Below are 23817 nucleotides of genomic sequence, written 5' to 3'. Positions count from 1 at the left end.
TGCATCGGTCACACTTAATAATAATTGTACCACGGTTACTCTTCGATTTCCTGGTTGCCTGGTATTACGTGAAATGAAATGTTTGTTTTTTATGGCTCAACTTCCGAATCAATGCTGAATTTTGGACCACAATCAAGAATCCATAAATCTTTTCGAATTTAAAATGTATATTACATCGTCTTAGTACAATTTAGTTTGGATTCGTTCTGATAATCTTTAACATTGTCCAAATGAGTGATTAATGAAGACAAACATCAAACAGTGGAAAGCAGCAACAATGACACAAATCATTGACACAAAATCGGCATTGGATCACGAACCATTTATCATAAAGTCGTTCTTCACGACTCAAAAACCCGACCGCAATAAAACATTGAGACACGCTACAGATAAAATATTCTATTGGTATCCTTCCCGATGCTCCAGTGGCAATAATTCAAAATCGCAATATCTGACAAATAAATATATTAAAGTTGGTTTTCAAATTCAAAATACACGATAGCATAAGGAGTATTTTTATGGGGCACGTAGAAACGTTCGTAGATAACTATTTATGACGCACAGCCAACATAAAGTTATCTACTAAACGAAAACTAATTCTCATACTTAAACCGAAACAATAGAAAGCTATTTTCTTGTTTTTTTGGTGTAATAGAAGGGCAATAAATGTGTGTGTCCTAAACAGTTGCAAAACATATTTATGGGACATTAATGCGAGACCGAAAGGACATCCGCAAAGGACAAAAAGTCAAGCTCTCCGAGCGGCCATTTTTTAAGTTTTCAAATATGTCAAAAGATGGCAGTAAATAGTTTTAATTGAAACTTAACTTTGGGCTCTGCGATGTGCAATAATATTGACAATAATTAGTAATAGTGATTGCAAAGTTTGTGTAATAAAATAAGAGGTGTTATTCGTCAAAATGTCCCTTGTTAAAATAGCGGCTGGTAGGTACCAATATAAACGTAAAAATTTTAAACCGTTTATTATGTTTGAGAATAAATTACTGTATAGTGATGTCACGATGTTGGTAGCCAATCGGCCTAATTGCCTCTCAGGTTCTTGCCTGTGGCCATGGTGATTCTTACTAACGAGCTTCTGCTTTACGAACGAATCTTCAAAATAAATAAAAATACATTCATAAATTTGTTGTTAGTATTACGCACATAATAACAAAAAACTGACGTCTGCCATATTTAATGATTTCCTAATTTTGATTTTGGTATTAAATGCGAAAATTAAAACGTTCTTTTTTGGATACTACTAACTGAAACAGAAATACTAATGTTATACTGTATTTGTGTTGTATTGCTCAAATTATTTATCTCTAATATACTAGACTAATATTTGTCTAATGATTAAATATTTTTTGATTTTGTGAAGTATCACGTCAACGGCACGCGCAAAGTTGCTTTGTCGTTTGAAAAACGGACATGCCCTCCAAAAAATGCACGTTTGTAGGTATAGCTTTTTATTATTAAAAATTGACAAGCTGTAATTTGTTTACATTCAATGCCAGAGTCCCAGCTAAATGTTTACCGTTGTTTTAAGTCTCTTAAAAAATCAACCCTTGCAATAAAAACACAGAAAATCATCAGGAGTAGTATTTTAAATCTGTTTGCAGAGATTTTAAAACTTTAAAATGAACTCTTAGTCATGTTGAAATGTCATTAGACCTTTTTTTACAATGAAGAGTCGATATCTGTAATAGGTATGTACGCTTTGAATGCGAAAAATCACCGCCGTGTTGTCCTTTTTCCTGGGAACTGCGCAGAAATTCGATTCGACTAAACAATGTTATACAATCTACCAGGCCAGCAGAACACAGCCAGGGTAACAGAGGCCGGCGGGAGTTACCGGACGCGCCTCGGCCGTGGGAAGCCATCACATCGCGTATCGCTTCGAATGTCGGCCACGGTGATTACTCATCAGCTCATTGTTCTTGTCAAAGTCGTCATGGACTATGGAGTGAATCGCAAATGCGGATTCTGTCCTTTTGCTACGTGAATTACGTGATGTTGTTATTTCATCGTACCGACGCAGAGGACGTGCGACAAACGGCGCACAATGCAAGCCGAATCCGCTGATTCTACAGGATGCAGTAGTCATATTCATAAGACTATAAAGAAGCATACATTGTCAGCTCGAACACTAACTTCTAGTCATTGTAAATTTTATTAGCGTCTCATAAATTATGCCATAATATGCGGATAGTATGCAATAATGTGGAAATAAAGATTCCAGACACCATTTATGCCTTGATATTATAATATCAGTTTTCAAATCAGTCACAGCGCTTTGGATTTTATTAGTATGACAATAAGATCAGTTTTTTAAAGACTAGCTGACGTGTACTCAGCGACTTTTTTCTACTATCTATAAAAATAATATACATTTTAAATATACAAACCTTACGGAAGAAATTCTCTAAATGATAGTAATAATCCTTATCAAAATCCGTTGTGCAGTTTAGAAGAACTAAACGCATAAACAGACAGACGCGGATAGCGACTTTATCTCTAATAGTATAAAACAAACTCGGTATCTATCAACGGATAGTGTTTTCAGTATCATTTATATAATTTCTTTCGGAAGGTTTATATAAATAAAAATAAATCATATTTTTTTTATAGAAAGTATAGAAAAGCTGATGTTTTGTAATAAAGACGTAAAAACAGCATTTTCGGGTACTTATATTCCTAACGCTGACTAAACCTTATGAGATCATCACAACCTCAAAACTATACTCCAAATCATTCATAAGTCCCCAAGCAAAGCCGGGTACGCGTCGGTTAGTTTTAGTATAAAAGAGATATTAAAGTAAACAGTAATTATATCTGAAGAGAAAATTCCAAAGATTTTATTTATTATCAGATCTGAAGGAGAACAATAGGAACATTAACATCGATCCACAAAACATATTAGCTTGTAGATATTAGAGGTACCAACGCACATTTCATAGAATGTTATGATTCGATAGGTAGGTCGCGTAATGTTTTTTAACCTTGAAATATTATTAGTCTTTCAAACTCTGTTGTATCTCTCCCTCTTTCTCACAAACAACGCGACGCATGCATCAGAAAGAGACGTTACAATGGAGCTCTCAGCAGTATGCCTATAAAGATAAAGGCATTCTGTTTTCTAACCCTGTATGAATGGCGCAAGTCGTGATTATATCGCATTATCCTCATCAATAAGAACCAATTATTTATTTAACTCAGGTGTACTATTGTTCAACTGCTGAAAGCAGATAGGCTACGTGTGGGTATTGCAGACTGCGTTGGTAGTTGGCATAATCGTAGTTGGTATTGGTGTGATGGTAAAAGGTGTTGGTGTTGCCATAGGACTCGCCTGACTGCGCGCCGTGGGAACTCCATTGCGCAACTCACAGCACACAGCAAAAGGCATCCACGGCTAAAGGCATCTTACAAAACTGTGGCGGATTGCAGTCACAGACCATCAAACGGTGGTCAGGCCAATTCTGTTATTCCAAATTTTCTATCAAATCATTAAACTTTACAATTTTACCTTTTTTGTTATACCGCACAATATCTTTAACTGTCCAAAGATATTAGAACTAAAACATAGCAGATATTATAGGAACTTAACGTTGCTGAAGAAGGGAGGTTGGGCAGTAAGTGGCTTTTAAAATATGGTCACTAAACTATGCATAACTCATTCAATGGGGAAATAAAGGGGATACTTTACTGTCATGAAGCTCTTTTCAAGGAAAGGAGCTTCATGACAGTAAATAGTAGCTTAACACCGTCGTATCATTTTCCTAATCACTCGAGCGGTAGCTACTCAAATTTAGGTAGGTGATTTGTTTATAAATTAAAATAGATTATAAATTTAACGATTATTTTTTAAGAAAACTAAAAATTTGGGATAAACCGTTAAATTGTTTCGTTTCGTTATTAATATTTGGAATGGCTGAATCGAAAATCGAACGCTTGGAAATCTCCATCGCTCGAGTGCAAGATAAGATTTCGAAGCCATCTTTGAAACATTTGTTCTGCTGATCAAATCTCAGTCAGTCAATCAGTTTCCTCACACAACCGTTGGGAAAGGGTATGTCCCCTCCAATGATCAAATCTTCAAACAAGGTTTATCTGACAAATAGGACTGCTCATCTTTAGCACGAGCATAAAATTAATCTGCCACTTCCTGTTGTAAAATCGGTTCCCCGTGTACATAATAACAACGTGATTACTGTTATTATTCGGACAGGTAAAGAATAGGCCATATCACCAGATACCAGACACCGACACTGTTCAAAGCGTACACCATGTACTTGTGCACAGTTCACGTGTCAGACAACGTGACTTGGCTATGATTATCCTCATACGACTACGCTAGCAGTTGTGAGTTAAGAACAGTCGGTCGTGCGGCCACAATTAGTGTTAGCCAAAGGCCAGGAGCGGATCGCAGAAGTGAGCGAAGGTAATTGGGAACTCGCCGCGGCCTCGTCTTGGCCAATTTGTAACGCGTGAAGATGCTATGCAGTACCTACGCATCGGTCCATCAGCGGGCTGAGATATTGTACCTTGTATCTTCTGCATTTATCTCCGTTGAGGCACCTAACTAAATCAGTGAGGAATTTACGGGGTTAAGAGTTGAGCGAAAGGAATAAAATAACGTACCCATCTGCTGTCGTGTGAGCCGATATCTGGCGCGTTTGGACGAGGCAATCATAATTATCATTACTAGCCGAAACAGGTATTTGATTGCAAAACGTTGCTGGTGAGTTATTATGGTTAGAAGTGAGGAAATATAATGATTCCGCTCTAAAGATGGACTATAATAACTAACGCAAGTAATTTCTTACGTGAACGCTTGAAATTAAACCCTTTTGTTTTATCAAATCTTACTTGGTCGCTGTCACCGAAACCTTCTTTGGACTTTGATAATGCATAGCATACGACAGCGCCTCTAGCGGCAGAAGTACAGGGTAATAAGAGGTAGGTATTATTTTGATATTCAATCGTAGAAGATCAATGGTTTCGTTGCTTGTATGGCACGTAGCGCCGTCTTGTTGAAAGTAAACGTTGAATTTTAATAATTTAAATGCGTTTTTGAAGCGTGTATCGTTCCATTTTTATCAATGGCGAGGTTTCTACTTGTCAAATGTCAAAAAATGACAGCTACAAAAGTAACATCTACCGAAATAGCGGGCTATTCAAAATAACACCTCTTATTGGAAAACCCTGTAGAAAGTTATGTATTTGGAAAAACAAACAGCTTTTATAATACAAATATGAATACATACACAGGAGGTTAAATAAAATTAATTCATAAGTTTATAATACTAATTTTGGTTGGACATGATGGTTTTATATTGCCAAACTAATAAGAAGTGCCTTTGAGGTGATTTCGCACACAAACGGCGATATACAAAACATCCAAATAATATTTATTATTATAAGCTTAAAGGAAGAGGAATATAGGATTAGGACAGGAGGCTAAGGATTTATCGGTATCTTATTCGAAATCATACATTGATTGTAAGTTGGACAAGAATTAGATAAAACTAATAAACATCTACCATATGTACAAGAAAATACATTTTGATAATATCGGCGGCCATCTTTTTACGAAAGTTAGCACTTCATTGTCCAATTAGTATGGCAGTTTCAACACGAAATATGAAGGCATTGCAAATAGGTATCCTTGCAGTTCAGCTCTGGTCTTTGTTCTTCAGTAAATTAGCACCTACACGTGCCTGGCTCACGGCTAAGCTAATCACAGAAGCAGAAGACAATGGAGTAATGGACGCAATGTTCACTTTTCATTAGTTTCTATAGTATCTCTGTGTTGGCATATTATTCACAGTTCATAAAAATAGCGTCATTCAACGCTCAACACCAATACAAAACTAGCGTCATTCAACGCTCAACCCCAATATAAAACTAGCGTCATTCAACGCTCAACACCAATACAAAACAATCATTTTTATATTCAAAATGCAGTAAAAACTTCAGACGTCTATGTTATGTTGTTTTTTGCCTATAAATTCTTTACACAAGTCTCAAATAAAAAACTTTTTTACATTAGCTCCACACAGTAGGCCAAAACAAATGAAATATTGGATTGAATCACCGATGCAATATTCTATTTGAATGCCTTTTTTAAAAGAATTTAGTTTGTATGAGGACAACTATTTTTTCTTATTCATGTTGTAGAGGAAGAGAAGATTATCTATACTGATAGAAAATTCCCTTAGGTGGAAGCTACAAGCCAAAAATGTGTATATTCTTGGTATACCTTATATCGTAGATAATAGGCATTAAAATCGCTTGACAAAATGAGTCTAGAAACGTTAAAATTCAAGCAAAAAACTGGTTTTTAATTTAGTTTGTAAATAATTTTATAAGAAAGCAAAAAAGTTAATCAAGTGAAACTGTCACAGATAATCTTGGCTATAATACTGTATTTTTTTAAGTTGTTTCCTTTATGCGTGTATACATTTCTATTGAAAACATATTTTTTTAGTAGTTTGCATTTATATTTTTTATTGAATAATTTATTTTTTTATTTGTATTCTACTCAAGCGAAGCGATAGGAAAACCTTCAATTTATCTAAAGCATATTTTTGTATTTTATAATGTACACCAATTCGTTATAAAGATTAATCAAAATAGTGATGGCATTTTAAGCTTCGCCTTAACTTACCTACTACTAATAACCTACTGAGGTTAGGATTAAAGTTATCAGATAAGCGATAGACTAGACCTGTTTTATTTTACAGCATGCTTAATGCTTGGAAGTTTTTTGACGACAGTTACACAACTCGAGATAATAAAAATAAACAGGTGTCTGTTACATACTAACATGCTATAAACATGTGAATCAACCATTATTATTATACTCAATCAAATTTAAAGCATTCGGAACTATAAATCAGGTAATCACTACACTGATAGCGAGTTGATTCTATCATTTGGTTGTCATACCCAGAAAGGTTGATACAAGATTCTCTCAGTGAGTTATTTACGAAAAATAACAACATAAATGCTTGTGTACACAATCCACAACAATTTATTATAAAGCTTAACTCACACTCCACAACAATGCACATCATTTATGGTACAGATACAATTGTAATAATTGTAGTGAGTTTAAAAATGTGAGTTAGAAAAAAAAACAAATCACCGATGTTGATGTAGATCATAGAGGTATTCACAAAGCCAAACTGCAAAAATGCACCTTTTCATGTTATTCATTCGCACGCTTACTACAAATAATAATAATAATAATAATAATAATAATAAATAAACAAAAAGATAACAAAAGATTTTTTAAATATTTATGTTGAGGGATCAGTAGGATTTATAGGCCCTGTTAGAAGTTCTACCGAGCCGAACCCTCTGATATGAAAATATCTGGAGACGGTGAATTTTTTTTTCCCATTTGATATCTGGTGATTTGACGTGTTGTTGTTCTTGTATTGTTTTGTATTTATTTTACTTATATAATGCACTTACATAGTGTTGATTGACTAGCTGATCATTTGTGGAAAAGTGAGTGGAAGGGTTAAGTTTTTCCTTTGGGGAAGACTTAACCCGGACAACTAAATCGGAAGTTTAAAAAAAAAAAAAAAAAAAAAAAAAAAACATAGCGTTTATATAGCGCAGCTTTGTGTCATTTCACTTTTCACTCCAAATTCCTGAATATTAATATTGTACTAGCGCAGACCCGTGAAAAATCTCGCTACCTATATTATAATTACAGGATTGATGATCGAATTTCAAAGTTTGTTCTTATTAGTGCCAGAAATGTTTAGAGGTTTGAATGGTAGAATAAGTCGGGGACGCTTGAATGAGATAAGTAGTCGATATGATAGAAGTCGGTGACGCCCGAGAAAGACATTAGCAATAACAAGCATTGTGTATATTGACAATTGTTTTATTGCGTTAGCTAGGTGCTGCGAATGAAATATTGATCTTCAGAATGAACCCGAGCCACACGGAATTAGAAACGGTCAAAATCCAGTCCGTCTGGGAGAAACTATTTTGAAAAGTTGGGCCGGAGTCTGCGATAGATTAAGCGTATTGGCTGCCACTACCTGGCGGCGGTCCAGTGCTCTGTGCTCTGTGAGACGCCCGGGAAACTCAGCATCCGAAGATACATCTCATTTCGAATCCTCAAACTTTGACATCTTTAACACTTCCTCGAAATGATGGTTAGGTTATAAAGGGCATGCACAATGTGATCATTATCTTGTCGATACAGCCACGCAAAAATATGCGGTTATATTTTCAATTGTATTTACTGTATTGCTTGTATTCTTCATAATATTGCTCTCAAATCCTTCAAAATAACTTAAAACGTAACAGTTTTATAGGTGGTAGGTACAGAGCTTTTTACTAAGCATAACTTATGTTGAAAACATCGGTGAATGACGAACGTGTAACTCCCTAAAACACCCCAATGTTGAATACCTAATACTCATTGGTCGGAAAAACGAAGGAAAAGAGATGACCTCAGAATCGAAAGATCAATTTTAGGGGTCAGTATGGGTATCGCCGCTCCGAGAACCATTAATTGGATAACCAACACCTCATCCATAGGTCATCCCAATTGATTCGCCAGTGGTTTGGTGATTTAGCAAGGATGTGGTGAGGTTTATCCAGGTCTGCCCACCAATTGCGTGGCAGGCTGGATCGGGGAGAGGCTGGATACATACTATCGCCATTCCTGGAAACACTGATCCCCTGATTCTTATTCACCCCTCATATAACTTTCTCTCCTTCCTTTCTCAGGCCTCCCAGTGTGGAGTTAATGTAAAGCAATAACACATTGGGTGTATGAAAGCCGCCAAGAATCGGCAAAAATTTGACGTAAGAAGGCTGTTATTAAGTCATTCTCCGTGAATTGTTAATAATAATATCTAAGTAAATTATTACTATTTAAACGTGTCGGTCTATTTACGAGAATGCAAATAACGATAAATAATTATGACTTCACTGAATATGCGCAGGAAAGTTGAACAAAGATAATTAATGTCAGGCAGGTGTCAAAAGCATTGCTTTTTGTTCCACCTCGTGTAACTGAGTGCGACAATTGAACCTATTCCAATTAAAAGGTGATAAATCAAACAGAATTAACAAATTGTACATTTAATTAATTACCATAAGAATAAGCGTTTGCTACACGCATTTTATAATAGTACTGGTATCGTTAATTTATGATCTTCTTCTTCCTTTGTATACATTATGTATATTATTATATGCTCGTATATTGATATGCATTCAAATCAATACACGAGCCAATCAGGCAAAGGGGAACAAACCAAATGCGCGAAAGCGGAACGTGGCGTGATCGTCACACTTTCAGTGATTTGTCAGTAAACGAATTCGACACCATACATGTAACTCGAATTGTAATCACCATACACACGAACTACTAGTCCTTTTTACAATGGCTCGCAAATTGCTGGCTGCGTAAAAAAATCCAAAATAGGGTAAACAAAAGTTCGAGCTTATTTCGAAAATATGACATTTTACTACACTGTTTAGACACTTCACGATCATTTACCACCTCACTCAATTTTAACGTCGCGTGATTTAGTTAACTTTACCTTTCTGCGCATGGTCATTTCAACGGTTCAACGGTTATTTCAACGTGCGCTCTTCGGTGGTTAATGTACGACGACTGATGTCACAGTCAACTCTCCTGGTGCCAAAAATATGACATAGAGATATAGAGATGACAGACGTCCATTCTGAGATACACAAACAAATATAAGTTATACCAACTAGTAAATTAATTTTTTTAAATGATTAGAAAACAGCAAACAACACCTGAACGCTCTGGTTAAGCTCAAAACGCCCCTGACATCATTCTACCCCGTTCGCAGTGCTATTGCGAAGCAATTGGAAAAATAAACAACTTTTGTGACGTCATCTGATTCAAAATTGTTTGAGCCTCTAATCTCACTTGAAGTTTCAAATCAGGTTTTTTTCACAAAAAAAACAATCCGACATTTGGTGAGGGTTAATATTATTTAAAAAAAGGATATTTTACTCTTATTAGTTTCTTATCAGATCATAATCACAAGTATTCTCAGCAAGTACATTTTTGGAGTGTTGATTTACAACAAAGCAGCTGTAGGCAGACTGATGGAACCTAAGCGCAAGCCAAATACTAAGTTTGGTGATCGCGGTTTTGGAGTATCTGGGCCGAAGGCTTGGAATAAACTCCCTCCGAAACTAAGATCCATAACAAGTCCAACAGAATTCAGGTCTAAACTAAAAACTAACTTTTTTAAGCTGCCATACCCTTGTTAAATATACCATTCCTGAGAGAATGTCCAGTTATATCCAATTTTTCAATTATGTCCTAAATCCTGTATCTAAATTTCGCTAATAAACAATTAGTTAATGTTAATAAAGTGTTAATCTCAAGTGACCTACCAGGTAAGTATTGTACTGTATATTATCTCCATATATAGTTAGTAATAATAGATCATTGTAGAAATGTGTTTTAAATTTGTACAGTGCCCTTGAGGTGATTTTGTACAAAAACGGCGCAATACAAATCATCTAATTATTATTATTATTATTAAAGATAAAATTGATCTTTAGAATCCATAATAAGAGGTGTGCTCTCTCTCCCGTCGTGGTATAAAACAATGCACGTGAATTACCTCACGTCTGGCACAAGGCAGGCACTTATCTGATTGCTTACCTTGGGCTTCTGTCGCGCTGTCACATGCGTGGCCCGCACGTGGCGCGGAGTGTTTACACCGGGCGCGCGGAGAGCCTTGAGAATGGCTTTATAATTTTTACATTACATTATTACACGGGTGATGATGCGCGCGGAGGCATCATGGCATGACGTCCGCGCGGCGGAAAACAATGCTTGTAAATAATGGTGGTCACATTTGCGAACATGCGACCTGCGCAAAGCACGTCAGAACACCAATTAGGAACGGAATATTGAAAATAACATCGATTGATTGCTTGGATAACAGTAGTGGTTGACAAAGGGAAGTTCATAGTAACTTTTTTTTATATGAGTACAGCGCAAGAGCCTCTATTGCCCGAAACCAGTAAGATCATGGGACACCGACATTGCTGGGAATGTTGTGAAGCTAATGGAAGAAAATGTGTAAGATGAAATTTGGACAGAACCTATTAAACATGGCTAAAGCCATTTCTAGCCAAGTTTATCATATCCGTTTTAAATCTCGTGAGGCTGGGGGAAGTTAGGAAGGACGGTAAGTGGGAGGACGAAGGTCGGGAGTACCTGGCAATACAGTTCCCAAAAAAAATGCCTAGGTATTTCCAGTCAAAACCCCGACAATATTTGATTTTATCTTGCTTTCATCGTTACTGGCTGACGTGTACCCGTTGTTGCTTGACTTTTCTCTTATTTCTATAAATACAATATGTGTGTATTATTCATATATTAAACCTTTCTGAAAAAACCCTCTAAATGTTAGTGAAAACCCTATAAAAATCCGTTGCGTAAGTGCGAACAAAGCGCACAAACACAAACTGATCTAGCCACTAAAAACTAAAATAAATTTCCGGGAATCGTGAATGGTGTTCTGCAAATGATTAATTAAAGAAATATTATGATTACATCAAATTTTATCAACATTCGTTACTCATCCTAATATCAGAACCAGACAAGATCATTATCAAAACTACTGATCGAACACTTGCGCAGAATTAGTGCGACACGTACCCATACAAAACAAACGTGTGAAGGAACGTTTGATTTTATCGTCCCATTTCAACCAAACTCTAGCGCTGTCAAAATAATTACTATGCCGATTAGATCAGGTAAACTTTGAGCTAATCCCTAATTATTAACAGTATCCCGAACTTATCTAGGCGTGACTTAACGCTTGTTATTTTAATGAGACCTTATTTCTGTACCTGCAAACCTGTTGATTCTGTAATTAACTTCTATAAGCACTGATTTTCAATAATAACAGATCGATTAGATAACAATAATAACATGGTGGCCGGTGGGGTAGATATTGGTGTGCATAAAATGAATCCATGAGCCAATTAAATACACATTATATTCTCGAAATATAATTGATTTTTGTTTTGTAATTGATTTGTATTTCAATAAAACTGTTAGCATGCTTGGTTAATATTAATTCGGACTTAATATTGAATTGAAATACAGCAACCAATCAAAATAATAAACTTTCTGAAAATGAAAATTTTCATGGAATTTCATTCGCTTTATGATAAAAAAAGAAAAAAAAACAATTTAAAATATTTTGATTCCTAGCCTAATAATAAATTACTAAAAACATCGCAGTATCAATTAACAGGGCAGACGTGTAGAGTGTAGATTGTGGTGAAGTGTGCAAGGGCCGGTATTTCAGAAGGTATATTAATGAGTTAAATTAATGTGGTTTTCGCCATTTAGTTTTGGTGTAACTGTCCAGTACAGAATACCAATAACTACTAAGCTTAGTCTCGTCGTCCCAATTAATATTAATATCATGATAATGGACACTACAACGCTGTCCGAAATGTTATCTAAAGAAGGAAGCGCAACGTGACATAATAACCCAAAAATTAATCACGATAATACTTTTGACGGGCTTGTCAAATGGCGTATAATAATAAGAATAAAAAATAATAATATTTGGATTATTTTTAAAGCGCCGTTTTTGTGCAAAATCACCTCAAGGGCGCTGTACAAGTATATTATACACTTCTACTATGTTATTACTAACTATATATGGAGATAATATACAGTACAATACTTACCTGGTAGGTCACTTGAGATTAACACTTAATTAACATTAACTAATTGTTTATTAGCGAAATTTAGATACAGGATTTATGACATAATTGGATATAACTGGACTTCTCTCAGGAATGGTATATTTATTTTAAGGGTATGACAGCTTAAAAAGGTAAGTTTTTAGTTTAGACCTAAATTCTGTTGGACTTGTTATGGATCTTAGTTCTGGAGGGAGTTTATTCCAAGCCTTCGGCCCAAATACTCCGAAAGCGCGATCACCAAACTTAGTATTTGGCTTACGCTTTGGTTTCATCAGTCTGCCTACAGCTGATGATGTTGCTGATCTCAGAGTTGACTGCCTCAGACCAGTGTTTTCCGGGACGCATAGGTCAGAGATGTAGGTTGGGGCCATTTCATTGATGGATTTAAACACCATCCAGCACAATTTGTACTGGATTCTTTCAGGGCACTTGAGCCAGTGAAGGTTATGAAGGTGTTCTGAAATGTGAGAATATTTTGAAACCCCGGTTATGAGCCGGTTATAGTATAGTATAGTCCTTCGAAATTCAGCCTGCAAAGTTAACTACGTGTGTACGGTTGTGTCTAATTATTACGCAACTTTATAAGTTATAAACACTTTGTACACATAATAATTCGTTGGTATTTCCCTATCGACCCTTGAATCTATAATCGACAGAACAGAACTGGCTGATCACGGCTAGTCCGATTAGATCACACAGAACAGATAAGGTATCACGTACCACGGCACGGTCAGAGGCGAATCAATAATCGAGCAATTAAACACTATCTCAAGAGTGATTTATTACATATTTATTACCAAGGAACTCGTGTCGACGAGCATGATGTTTTTATGTATTTTTATTTAATGAACTCGGAGCATGACTTCCCACTACAATGAAGCGGTAGGTAATAACGTATATTATGGTTGTTATTAGTTATAACTAGTTATCGTTGTCATCAACCAGTGTTCCTAAGGGCATTGGATTTACTAGAGGAAGACATAAAACACGTTTTTAAGACCACGCATTCCGAATTTCTATCAATTTGTAACATATTTCCCTTGTACACTTTTTAGGCTATTTACGTTATTTTTTAACATCTCCGTAATTTTCCGTGTTGAAAGAGTAATTATTTGAAATTCCGTCGATTTAAAAAATCGCAAAGTGTGCTTCGAAAATTATAGAAGGGTAGGGTCTACATTTAATGATTTACCTAAACAATTTGCGATTGGCTTGAAAATTATCAGAATTATTTATTATACTAGCTAATGCATACCCGGCGTTACTCGGGGTTGTGATGAAGTAAAGTTTTGAGGTTTTGAATTTTATATGTATTATATGGTTAAACCTTCTGGAAGAAATTCTCTAAATGATAGTGAAAACTAAGCGCACAAACAGACAGAATAGCGGCTTTATTTTATACTATAGGGTTTTCCAATAAGAGGTGTTATTTTGAATAGCCCGCTATTTCGGTAGATGTTATTTTTGAAGCTGTCATTTTTTGACATTTGACAAGTAGAAACTACGCCATTAATAAAAATGGAACGATACACGCTTCAACAACGCATTGAAATTATTAAAATTCACTTGAGTGAATCAAATGCAAATCATCTTGAGTGATGAGGCCCATTTCCACCTCGATGGCTTCGTCAACAAGCAAAATTGTCGCATCTGGGGCTCGGAAAATCCAAAAATTATTTTTGTTATTTGTTTTTGGGGTATTATGCCGTGTTGCGCTAACTCCTTCTTTAGCCAACGTTTCGGACAGCATTGCAGTGTCCATCATCAGGGCAGATGTCTTATTTGAGGTTGTGTTAAAATGTGAGCTTAAGTAAGAGGTTGTGATACCGTGTTGCCAGCTCCAACCCTCTGAGCTAACATTAACGTATCATTTTTTTTTTATTTAAAGTGGTTTTCTTCGTTTAGCTCTGGTGTATCCGTCAATTACCGGATACCAAGAACTATTAAGCTTAGCTCCATCGTCTCTATTAATGTTTACGGGATTTTTATGAATTTCAATGGCCTCCGTAATCAGCCGTGCTCTATAAGTTTTCGGTCTTTTTTCGGAATTTTGCAGTGGCCCCCAAAAAGATACCTGTGGAATCTATCGTATGTGGTGTAGAGACTGCACTACATACAATGATGAAAGTACACAAAATGTCAGAGGTGCAAGCAGAGGACATCCGGCAAGAGACTTGCCATATTTTGAAAAGGGCTGAAATACCCCGCCCCAATATCACGAAAGGAGAGTTTATGGCCCTAAAAGAATTACGCGCCAATGAGGAAATCTTGGTTCTGCCAGCCGATAAAGGAAATGCCACTGTCGTGATTAATACGGCAGACTACACAAAGAAGATGGAAGACCTCTTGTGCGATTCAGGCACCTATAAGAAGATTAAAAACAACCCCACCAACAAGATTGACATAAAGACAAGGGAACTAGTGAAAGCTTCTAGCATCAGGAAAGAGGATTGGTCTAAGCTTTTTGTAAAAGCCTCTAGAACTCCTGCCCTGTATGGTCTCCCAAAAATACATAAAAAGGAAATCCCAATGAGACTGATTGTCAGCGCTATTGGCGCTCCTACATACAAACTTTCCCAATACCTCTCAAGATTACTGCAGATGCAAACTGGTAAAACTGAATCGTGGATTAAGGATTCAACAGATCTGATAAGTAAGCTCAAGAAAGTTAAGACTGAGGAAGGAGATATTCTGGTCAGCTTTGACGTCGTGTCACTTTTCACAAATGTGCCTCTAGAAGACTCCATGACAATGCTCAGGGAGATATATGAGGAAGACATTTGCAAACTTTTTGAACACTGCCTCAAAACGGGATACTTTGCATTTCAGGGTGAACTATTTGAGCAATTGGAGGGAGTTGCGATGGGCAGTCCGTTATCGCCAGTACTAGCCAACTTTTTTATGGAGAAGTTTGAAGAAGTGGCACTCGACACAGCTTCGGCTGTCCCTAAAGTATGGTGGCGCTACGTCGACGATGTCTTCGCCATTTGGCCTCATGGAACGGAGAAACTAAACGAATTCCTGGACCATCTTAATTCTCTCCACAGCAAAATTAAATTCACAATGGAACTGGAAAACGAAGATAAAATCCTGCCCTTTCTAGATGTGGAGGTGATGCGGAAACACGATGGTAGCCTAGGGCATACTGTATATAGGAAACCAACCCATACGAATCGGTACTTACACGCTGATTCGCACCACCACCCAGCGCAGAAGAGAGGACTTATCCATACATTGGTGACCCGAGCGACCAGAATATGCGAAGAACATAAAATCGGAGCGGAACTTACGAAGCTGACCGATGCACTGGAGCGTAACGGCTACCCAGCAAGTCAGACAAGGCAAATCATAAGAGCCAAATCTGCACCAAACGAAGACAGAGTTGAACAAGAGTCGAAAGGCTGTGCCTTCCTGCCTTATGTGCACAATGTGACAGACAAAATTGCCAAGCTTTTGAGAAAGGAAAATATCAAGACTGTCTTCGGAACAACAACAAAGATACAGGACTTACTGAGGTCTGCAAAGACTAAGTTTCCTCTGGAAACAGATGGAGTGTATAAACTCAGCTGTTCCGGATGTGACAAGGTCTATGTAGGCCAGACAGAGCGGACTATCTCCAAAAGAATTTCGGAACACTTCAGAGCTTGTAAACTCGGCCACCCTGACAAATCGGCAATTGCCGAGCATTTGATTGACACCGGGCATTACTTTGGATTTGTTCCTGAAATCCTGGGGAGACCGAAAACTTATAGAGCACGGCTGATTACGGAGGCCATTGAAATTCATAAAAATCCCGTAAACATTAATAGAGACGATGGAGCTAAGCTTAATAGTTCTTGGTATCCGGTAATTGACGGATACACCAGAGCTAAACGAAGAAAACCACTTTAAATAAAAAAAAAATGATACGTTAATGTTAGCTCAGAGGGTTGGAGCTGGCAACACGGTATCACAACCTCTTACTTAAGCTCACATTTTAACACAACCTCAAATAAGACATCTGCCCTGATGATGGACACTGCAATGCTGTCCGAAACGTTGGCTAAAGAAGGAGTTAGCGCAACACGGCATAATACCCCAAAAACAAATAACAAAAATACTTTTGGCCGTGAAAATCTTAAATCATATTTTCCAAAAATTATTGTTGGAAAGCCTCTCTATGGGACTGTTAGGTGCGGTTTATGGTCCGGCGGAGGCATTGGACCTTACTTTTTCGAAAATGAGGCTGGAGCAACAGTTACGGTGAATGGATTGGGCTATCGAGAGATGATTAATGATTTTTTATGGCCGGAATTGGATGGTATTGATATGGACAACGTTTACTTTCAACAAAACGGCGCTACGTGCCACACAAGCAACGAAACCATTGATCTTTTACGATTGAATATCAAAATAACACCTCTTATTGGAAAACCCCAATATTTAGAGATTAATTAAAAATAATCTATTAAAAGAGAAAACTATCGATATATTTCTAATGAAGATTCCGCAAAACTTATTGTGATGAAAGAACAATTCGGAAAAATTCTTAAAAAACCTAAAAATAATGGAATTAATGTTATAATAGAAAAAAATCTCTGAAACGGATCAATATATACAGCAATGTTGTTTGTTGCAGTAGAACGTCCCACACAATGCCTAGCATGAAGATGTAAACGGCGAAGGTGAATTATTGGAAATTGTATCGCAAAGCGTGGGCGGGCGCGTGCCAACTTACCGATGACTGCCGCCCAGTGAAGTGGCCACACTGTACAGATAAACCGATAGAAACAGTTGTGAGAGTGTCCGCGTGTCCGAAGTAAGCACAATTTTCCCTTAGTTTAAAAATGTTCATATATAAAAAGCATTCTTGAGATAGTCAATTTCATGTATGGCTTTGGGCATAAATGCAAGTAACTCCATTGATGGAGGATTGTATGCGGTTGATGCTAACAAAAAACTTTACAAATAAGCGAAGCTAGCAGTTCACAAGGGAGTACTGGTACCTACCCTGATGTGCGGCAGTGACGCATGGAACAGGCAGAGGAATGCTGAAGAAATGTAATACCTGAGGCGTATAATAATAATATTTGGCTAATTTAAATAGCGCCGTTTTCGTGAGAAATCACCTCAAGGGCGCTGTACAAATACATGGTGTCCGGAAACTCGTAATACAAGCGGGAAACTGGTGAATCTACATCACATTTGGAGTCGATTTTGTAGAATAATTTTTTTTGATTTGAGCTTTCGTTTTCGAGTAAATCGAGTCAGAAGTTGATTTTTTTTTTATCAAATTCTTATAAATTATTACTGAAGATCAAAGTACCCAACTAATTAAAACTATTTAAAAATTTAAAAGTAAAACAAATAGTGACGAAAAAATTTGAACCCTGAAATAGCCGAAAAATATATTTTTTAGTTTTTTTTTTTTTTTATAAAAATGCTTAAATCAAAAACTTTATGTTTATTTGGGTTCCCCGTGTGGTATACACTCTCCAGTTTCCGGCTTGTACTACGAGTTTCCGGACACCATGTATATTTTTGAAATAGTTAATACTAGAACTACTGACTTATCTCTAAGACTTATATCTAGTGACTTACGACTAAGGCCTATAACTACTATCTTAACGACATATATACGAGTATTTAAATATTTGGCAGCTTACAACTAAAATTAATATTAATAATTTAATCTTACTAACGCCAGAAGAAGAAGGAAGTTCTATTATATTAGGGTGGTTTTATTGTTAGCTGGATATATATGTTAAATTAATGAAATTAATGAAACCATGTATGTTCGTGGGAGATGTGGTAATCCAAAGAATGTGAGACTGATATAAGCATAATTGGGATTGAAAAGAGTGAGATTAATTAAGGGACGTTCAGATGGTTTGGACATGTAAAGCGAATGAACGAAAAAAGTACGCAAATTTGAAAGATATAAGAAGTCTAGGACGGACGCCCGAGGGAGATATTCTAGGCATTATCCGTCCAGTGTGGCCAGTGTAGAGAATAGAGTTGGGAGCAAATCTATCCGTGGCAGCCGCCCAGCGCGCGGAAAGTTGGCGCGTGCGGTTTTTTGCCGCGCTGCCCTTCCGGCGCGCGGGCGGCACGCGACACACCGCACTGATGCCGCAACTGCAGAGCCACCCGGCACTATTTATTTATACAAATAGGTACCTAATTATTACGAACTTGTTCGACACCCAGAACAAAACATGCAGCTTTTCTTAGATTGATTAGTACTTAGGTAGGTACTGAATAATTTAGAGATCATTTTTTAGGTTCGAATTCAAATTCCAAAATTATGTTGGTATTCTTATTGGTTGGTTCTTATTTTTACGAAAATCTACTATATTTCTAATTAGAACGCAAAAACACCGTTACCGTTTAGAGTAGGTACCTATAGAGCTTTTAAACATCTAAAGGCAAAAACATAGTTAAATCCATAAATCAAACATTTGGGAATTCAAAAACAAATTATGTCATAAATGCACAATACCAAAAATAAGATTCAGCATGCAAATACGTAAAACGAGACAATACCATAGAAAATATAAAAGTATGTACACTTCATTTATGTTAGTGCGGTGATATACTACCAACAGTACCAACGCACTAATAAACTATTACTTGACAAAACCTTAAAGTAGTATTTTGGAGTGTGGCGCCACGCTTAATAAAATACAAGTTTCAAAATATGATTTGAAATAAATTGATGTTCTACCAAAGTACCTACTTATAAGTTGATATACAAATGAGCCTACATTTAGTTGCGGTGACAGTTGGAAAAATTCCAAAATTCAAATAATTTTTTTAAAAATCTCATTAGTGTCGCGTCGCTCGTGTGCGCACCTACATTATACCGGTATGAATTTTGATGCAACTGTCGTATTTAGAGTCTTTAGTGTGCGCCAACCTTAGAAGAACCGTCTAAATAGTTATAATAAGTTTAGAAAAATCGTTTCAGTTTGCGTTTCATGGAACGTGTAACATGAACGTTTCACACACAGCTCAATTACAATAAATCACATCATATTTCTGGAAACTCCGCAAGCAATACTAAATACCTCGTCAGTTTCTATTGATATGGCATTCGTTAAACAATTAGCATTATCCATTCTTACTGTGGTAGCTGCCACTAGCCGTCCATTAGCGATTCGTTAACGGATTTCTAATGAGAATCAGATGGGAGTGCCTGAAATTTTCCTTCTAGAGTTATTACTGACGATATTCTTCAATGGAAAGTAGACAGAGATTACAAAATGCATTTTGGAAATTTCCGCCAATTAACTGATTCACCTTATCAAAATCGAAGTCAAAGTCGAAAATAATAATTCGTTTAGTTTTCCAACATTCCAAATAGCACCAAAAAAATTTATTCTTCGAATGTTGAAATTTTAGCTAGTTTTTAATGAATGTGTTGAATTTGACATGTGAATTTGATTGTTGCATTTTGCACACGCTTTAAAAATAAGAAAGGCACTTTGTAAAATGAGGTTTTAAAAAATCTAGAGAAGCTAGGGATGAAATATCAGTAAATCTGAAAATTATTGTTATTTTTTTGTTTGAGTCTTTGAGAAAGAATCACAAGACGTTGGTAAAAAAAAATAAGCTATACATTTTTTGTAAATTGTTTACCGTTTAATTAATAGAATAATTAACTGAATAAATATATGAATAAATCAGAAAGTACAATTTTTTAGAAAAGGGCTTTTTTATCGAACATTAAAAGCCGGTAGATACGTAAATAAAAAATATAAGAATTGGAATCTTCACAAAAAATTCGATGACTCTAAAACGGTAATCATATTATTGTTATTGAACAGGAAATATATATTTTGTATTGATTTATTATACTATGGTGGTTGTTTTTCTTAACAGGGACTAAACGCGATGTTTTAAAAAAACACAACCCATCCGAGTGGATTGGACACAAAATTAATATATATATTATTAATATAAAATTAATTAGGTACCTACCTACGTTGTGATTTTTTATTTATTATTTAAAACTGAACTTACTCTTCTAGCATCGTTAGCTGCTGACCTCTGTGCATCCATGGTCTGACCTGCAGCTCCCACTCCTGTCACCATTTTATTTTTCAAAATCACTTCAATCCAAAACAAAAAGCACCAAAATCCAACCACACGATCAATCCAAAATGTCACTACTTAAATCCTTCCAATAGTTTTAAATTATTATTATAGTCCACAATAATAACGACAATATCTTTTAAAAATCAATAATGCGATAAAAACAATTCACGTAGTTTTAAATTTGAATTCGCGATCTAATTTAGTCATTTACGGAGAACGTAGTATAACACATCCACTCGCTTCGACGCGTGACAGACGACTGATTTTCAGTTTCCCCGTCAAAGCGCGCGTGGCGTACGCGTGGAGGGGATGGAGGCACGTCGTCATCGCTGTCCCGCTCTTTCTCACGCTTCCGGACATAAGTCTATCTCGCGGCAACCTGTTGGTAGATCTACGTCACCGTGCGTGCTCCCTTCATTCTATAGACTGTCAGCGAAATTGAAAACGTGGGACGGTGGTTAATCATTGTTTTCCGTGTAGTCAAATCGTGATAAAATTCGAGAATTAATGATCTACAAATCATTTGGACATCACATATATAAATAACAGGCTCAATACATGGTTAGGTTATGTTAGGTCGACATTATTTGCTGATTAATCTTGTTCTAATTGCTGACCACAATTGGCTGCTCAACTGATTATAGATATTTTAAAATAAATATTTTCTTACCAAAACCTATTATTCATTTTTAAAAGATTATTTGTAAACCTAAATTTACTGTGTCCTAACCTAAGTTTACCAGTGTTCCTCTGTAGAAATAAACATATATTTGAATCGTTTTCGGCGAAACGATAGTAATCAGTAATCACGTTTGTTTATCTATATTGGTGCTCTTCTGTGGTCTAATGCTGCGTATAGATTTGCGAGCCGAAATAATTCGAGGCTCGGCTCGCAGGTGTAAGTATATCATGATGAAACGCCATACAACTCTGTCCTGACACAAACTGCTTGTTTCGTATCTCGTACATACGTAGGTACGGTAATAATAATTCTAGATTTTGCTCCAAATTCACAATACTGTAATAACGGTAGACCAAATTATAACATTTTTTACCAAAGGCTGGGCCGTACTTTTTGTTCCATTTTACGATGTGTATTTTACCGATCCAGAGCAGTTCCTTGTTCCTTATTGTAATGAAGTTGTTTTATGGGACTATTACTCTATGGTGCCCTTAAAAAACGGTAACAGTTATTTACATACTACGTATTATTAAACATAGCCTTGTTTTTTGTATGCTTCTTCCTAACGGTCAGTCGGCTTTGGCAAGGACGAAAATATAGCAAAAATATTACGGTATCCAATTCGACAATAGGTACATAATTAAATACACTAATGTCGGTTGTCGGTGCATGGGTGCATGCGTGATTTATTCCTGCGTAATGCGTTAAATTATTCAAGTTCAATGAATTTTTAATTTTAAAAATTGGAACCGATAAGTGCCCATAAATCATATCAGACAAGCGACAGTTAAAATAGCAAAATTATTTTTTTTAATTAATAATTTCTTCATTTGAAAGTGTATTTCTTTTGTTTAAATTTTTGATGATTAAAAGATGTCGTAACTTTTCAAGTTTACTGACATTCGAAAAGAAATTTCTTTGAAAAGCAATGATCCTGAGGCAAATAAATACTTTCATAAATAAATTATTTTGAGCTTCATAAATCCTACAACGCACAATTAAGATTGTTCGCGGGTCTGCGCTAGTATAATACAAAACTGAATAAATACCTGATGACAGTTGAATTACATATATTTTTGGTGCAAGTTGGACAAAACTATTAAAACCACAAAAACTATTGAACTCGACAAAATGACTAGTAGTCAGAAGGTATCTCAATAACAAATGAACTAAACACAACCGCCATGCGCACGAGTGTAACAGCTACTTATCCCATCGTTCCATGGGTCGGTAAGGGTAAGGGAAAGGTAAGGAATCGACACAAACCGTAAGATCTTGCGCAGAAAAGTCCCACGATGGCTGTGCTGCGACTTCATAACTTTTCTGCGCATGATCTTTCCATCGGTTTTCGTCAATTCGGTTTTACGAATAAAACCGAACAACGACCAAAACGAAACACGTTTGGGTATGTTTTTTTGTTCATCAATTTTCTGATATTTTTAAAGAATTATTTTAAAAAAAAGTTTGTTGTTAAATAAAACATGTTGATATTCGGCGATCAGTTCCAATGAAGCGTGTCAGAATATATCGGCCACGTTTTGGTGTCCTTTCACTCCAACCAATGTAAATTAGTATCTTCCCTCTCTCACCAACCTGTTGCACGAAGGACGATACAGGTAGTATATAATAATGATACGGATTTTATTTTAGGGTGTTACAAAACACCGAAGAGTTTTTTTTCACGTAAAATCGATGTGAAGCATTTAAAAAAAAGTATTAACATTTCAAATTAAATGGGCAGTAAACTTTGAACAAAAAGTAAATTTTCTGATGTCAAACTAAATCAAACGTTTTATCGTTAAGTTCTTAAGACTCCATAGTAAGTTCAAAGGGAAGAAGAAGATGGTTTGAAAAGGTTATATGTAAATACGATTGTTAGAGGGAGCGCGCCAATATTAAAAATACGATTATAATCAATAGACCTAAGCAAAAATATTTAATAAATCATGGCTTATTTAAAATAGAACAAAAAGTAGCATTTAAAGAAACGCTATGATTTTTTGCATATGCATAGGTTTCTTCATACCTTTAGGTATGAAAACATATTTCGTTCTGTTATTTAACACGTTATAACATGTTAAATAATATAACCAAACGTTTTTTTTAATACAGGGTTTTCCAATAAGAGTTGTTATTCTGATATTCAATCGTAAAAGATCAATGGTTTCGTTGCTTGTGTGGCACGTAGCAGAGTTTTTTGATAAATACTTGAAGAGTTTTTACTGTTTCATCTCTGTTTTTTACCATTGAAGTAATAATCATGTTTTGTTTAATAGTGCTTTCACACCAACGACGTA

At 36.0% G+C, this 23817-nt stretch overlaps 1 protein-coding gene across 1 annotated transcript in view; it reads right to left on the bottom strand.

Moving 5' to 3' along the window:
• LOC149420328 (protein hairy-like) overlaps positions 1–21083 on the bottom strand; it is a 32128-nt gene extending 11045 nt beyond the window's left edge. The window contains exon 1 of the mRNA XM_089636087.1: positions 20764–21083. Coding sequence (XP_089492213.1) covers positions 20764–20835 — 72 coding nt within the window. The 5' untranslated portion in view covers positions 20836–21083. The remainder of the gene's footprint in view (positions 1–20763) is intronic.
• Between the last annotated feature and the right edge of the window lie 2734 nt (positions 21084–23817).

Source organism: Hesperophylax consimilis, chromosome 10, assembly GCF_061612785.1.
Source record: "Hesperophylax consimilis isolate HC1 chromosome 10, BYU_Hcon_1.0, whole genome shotgun sequence".
NCBI classification, from domain to species: domain Eukaryota; kingdom Metazoa; phylum Arthropoda; class Insecta; order Trichoptera; family Limnephilidae; genus Hesperophylax; species Hesperophylax consimilis.
The sequence above is the reverse complement of the archived record's forward strand: the minus strand, read 5'-3'. Positions and strand labels throughout refer to the sequence as shown.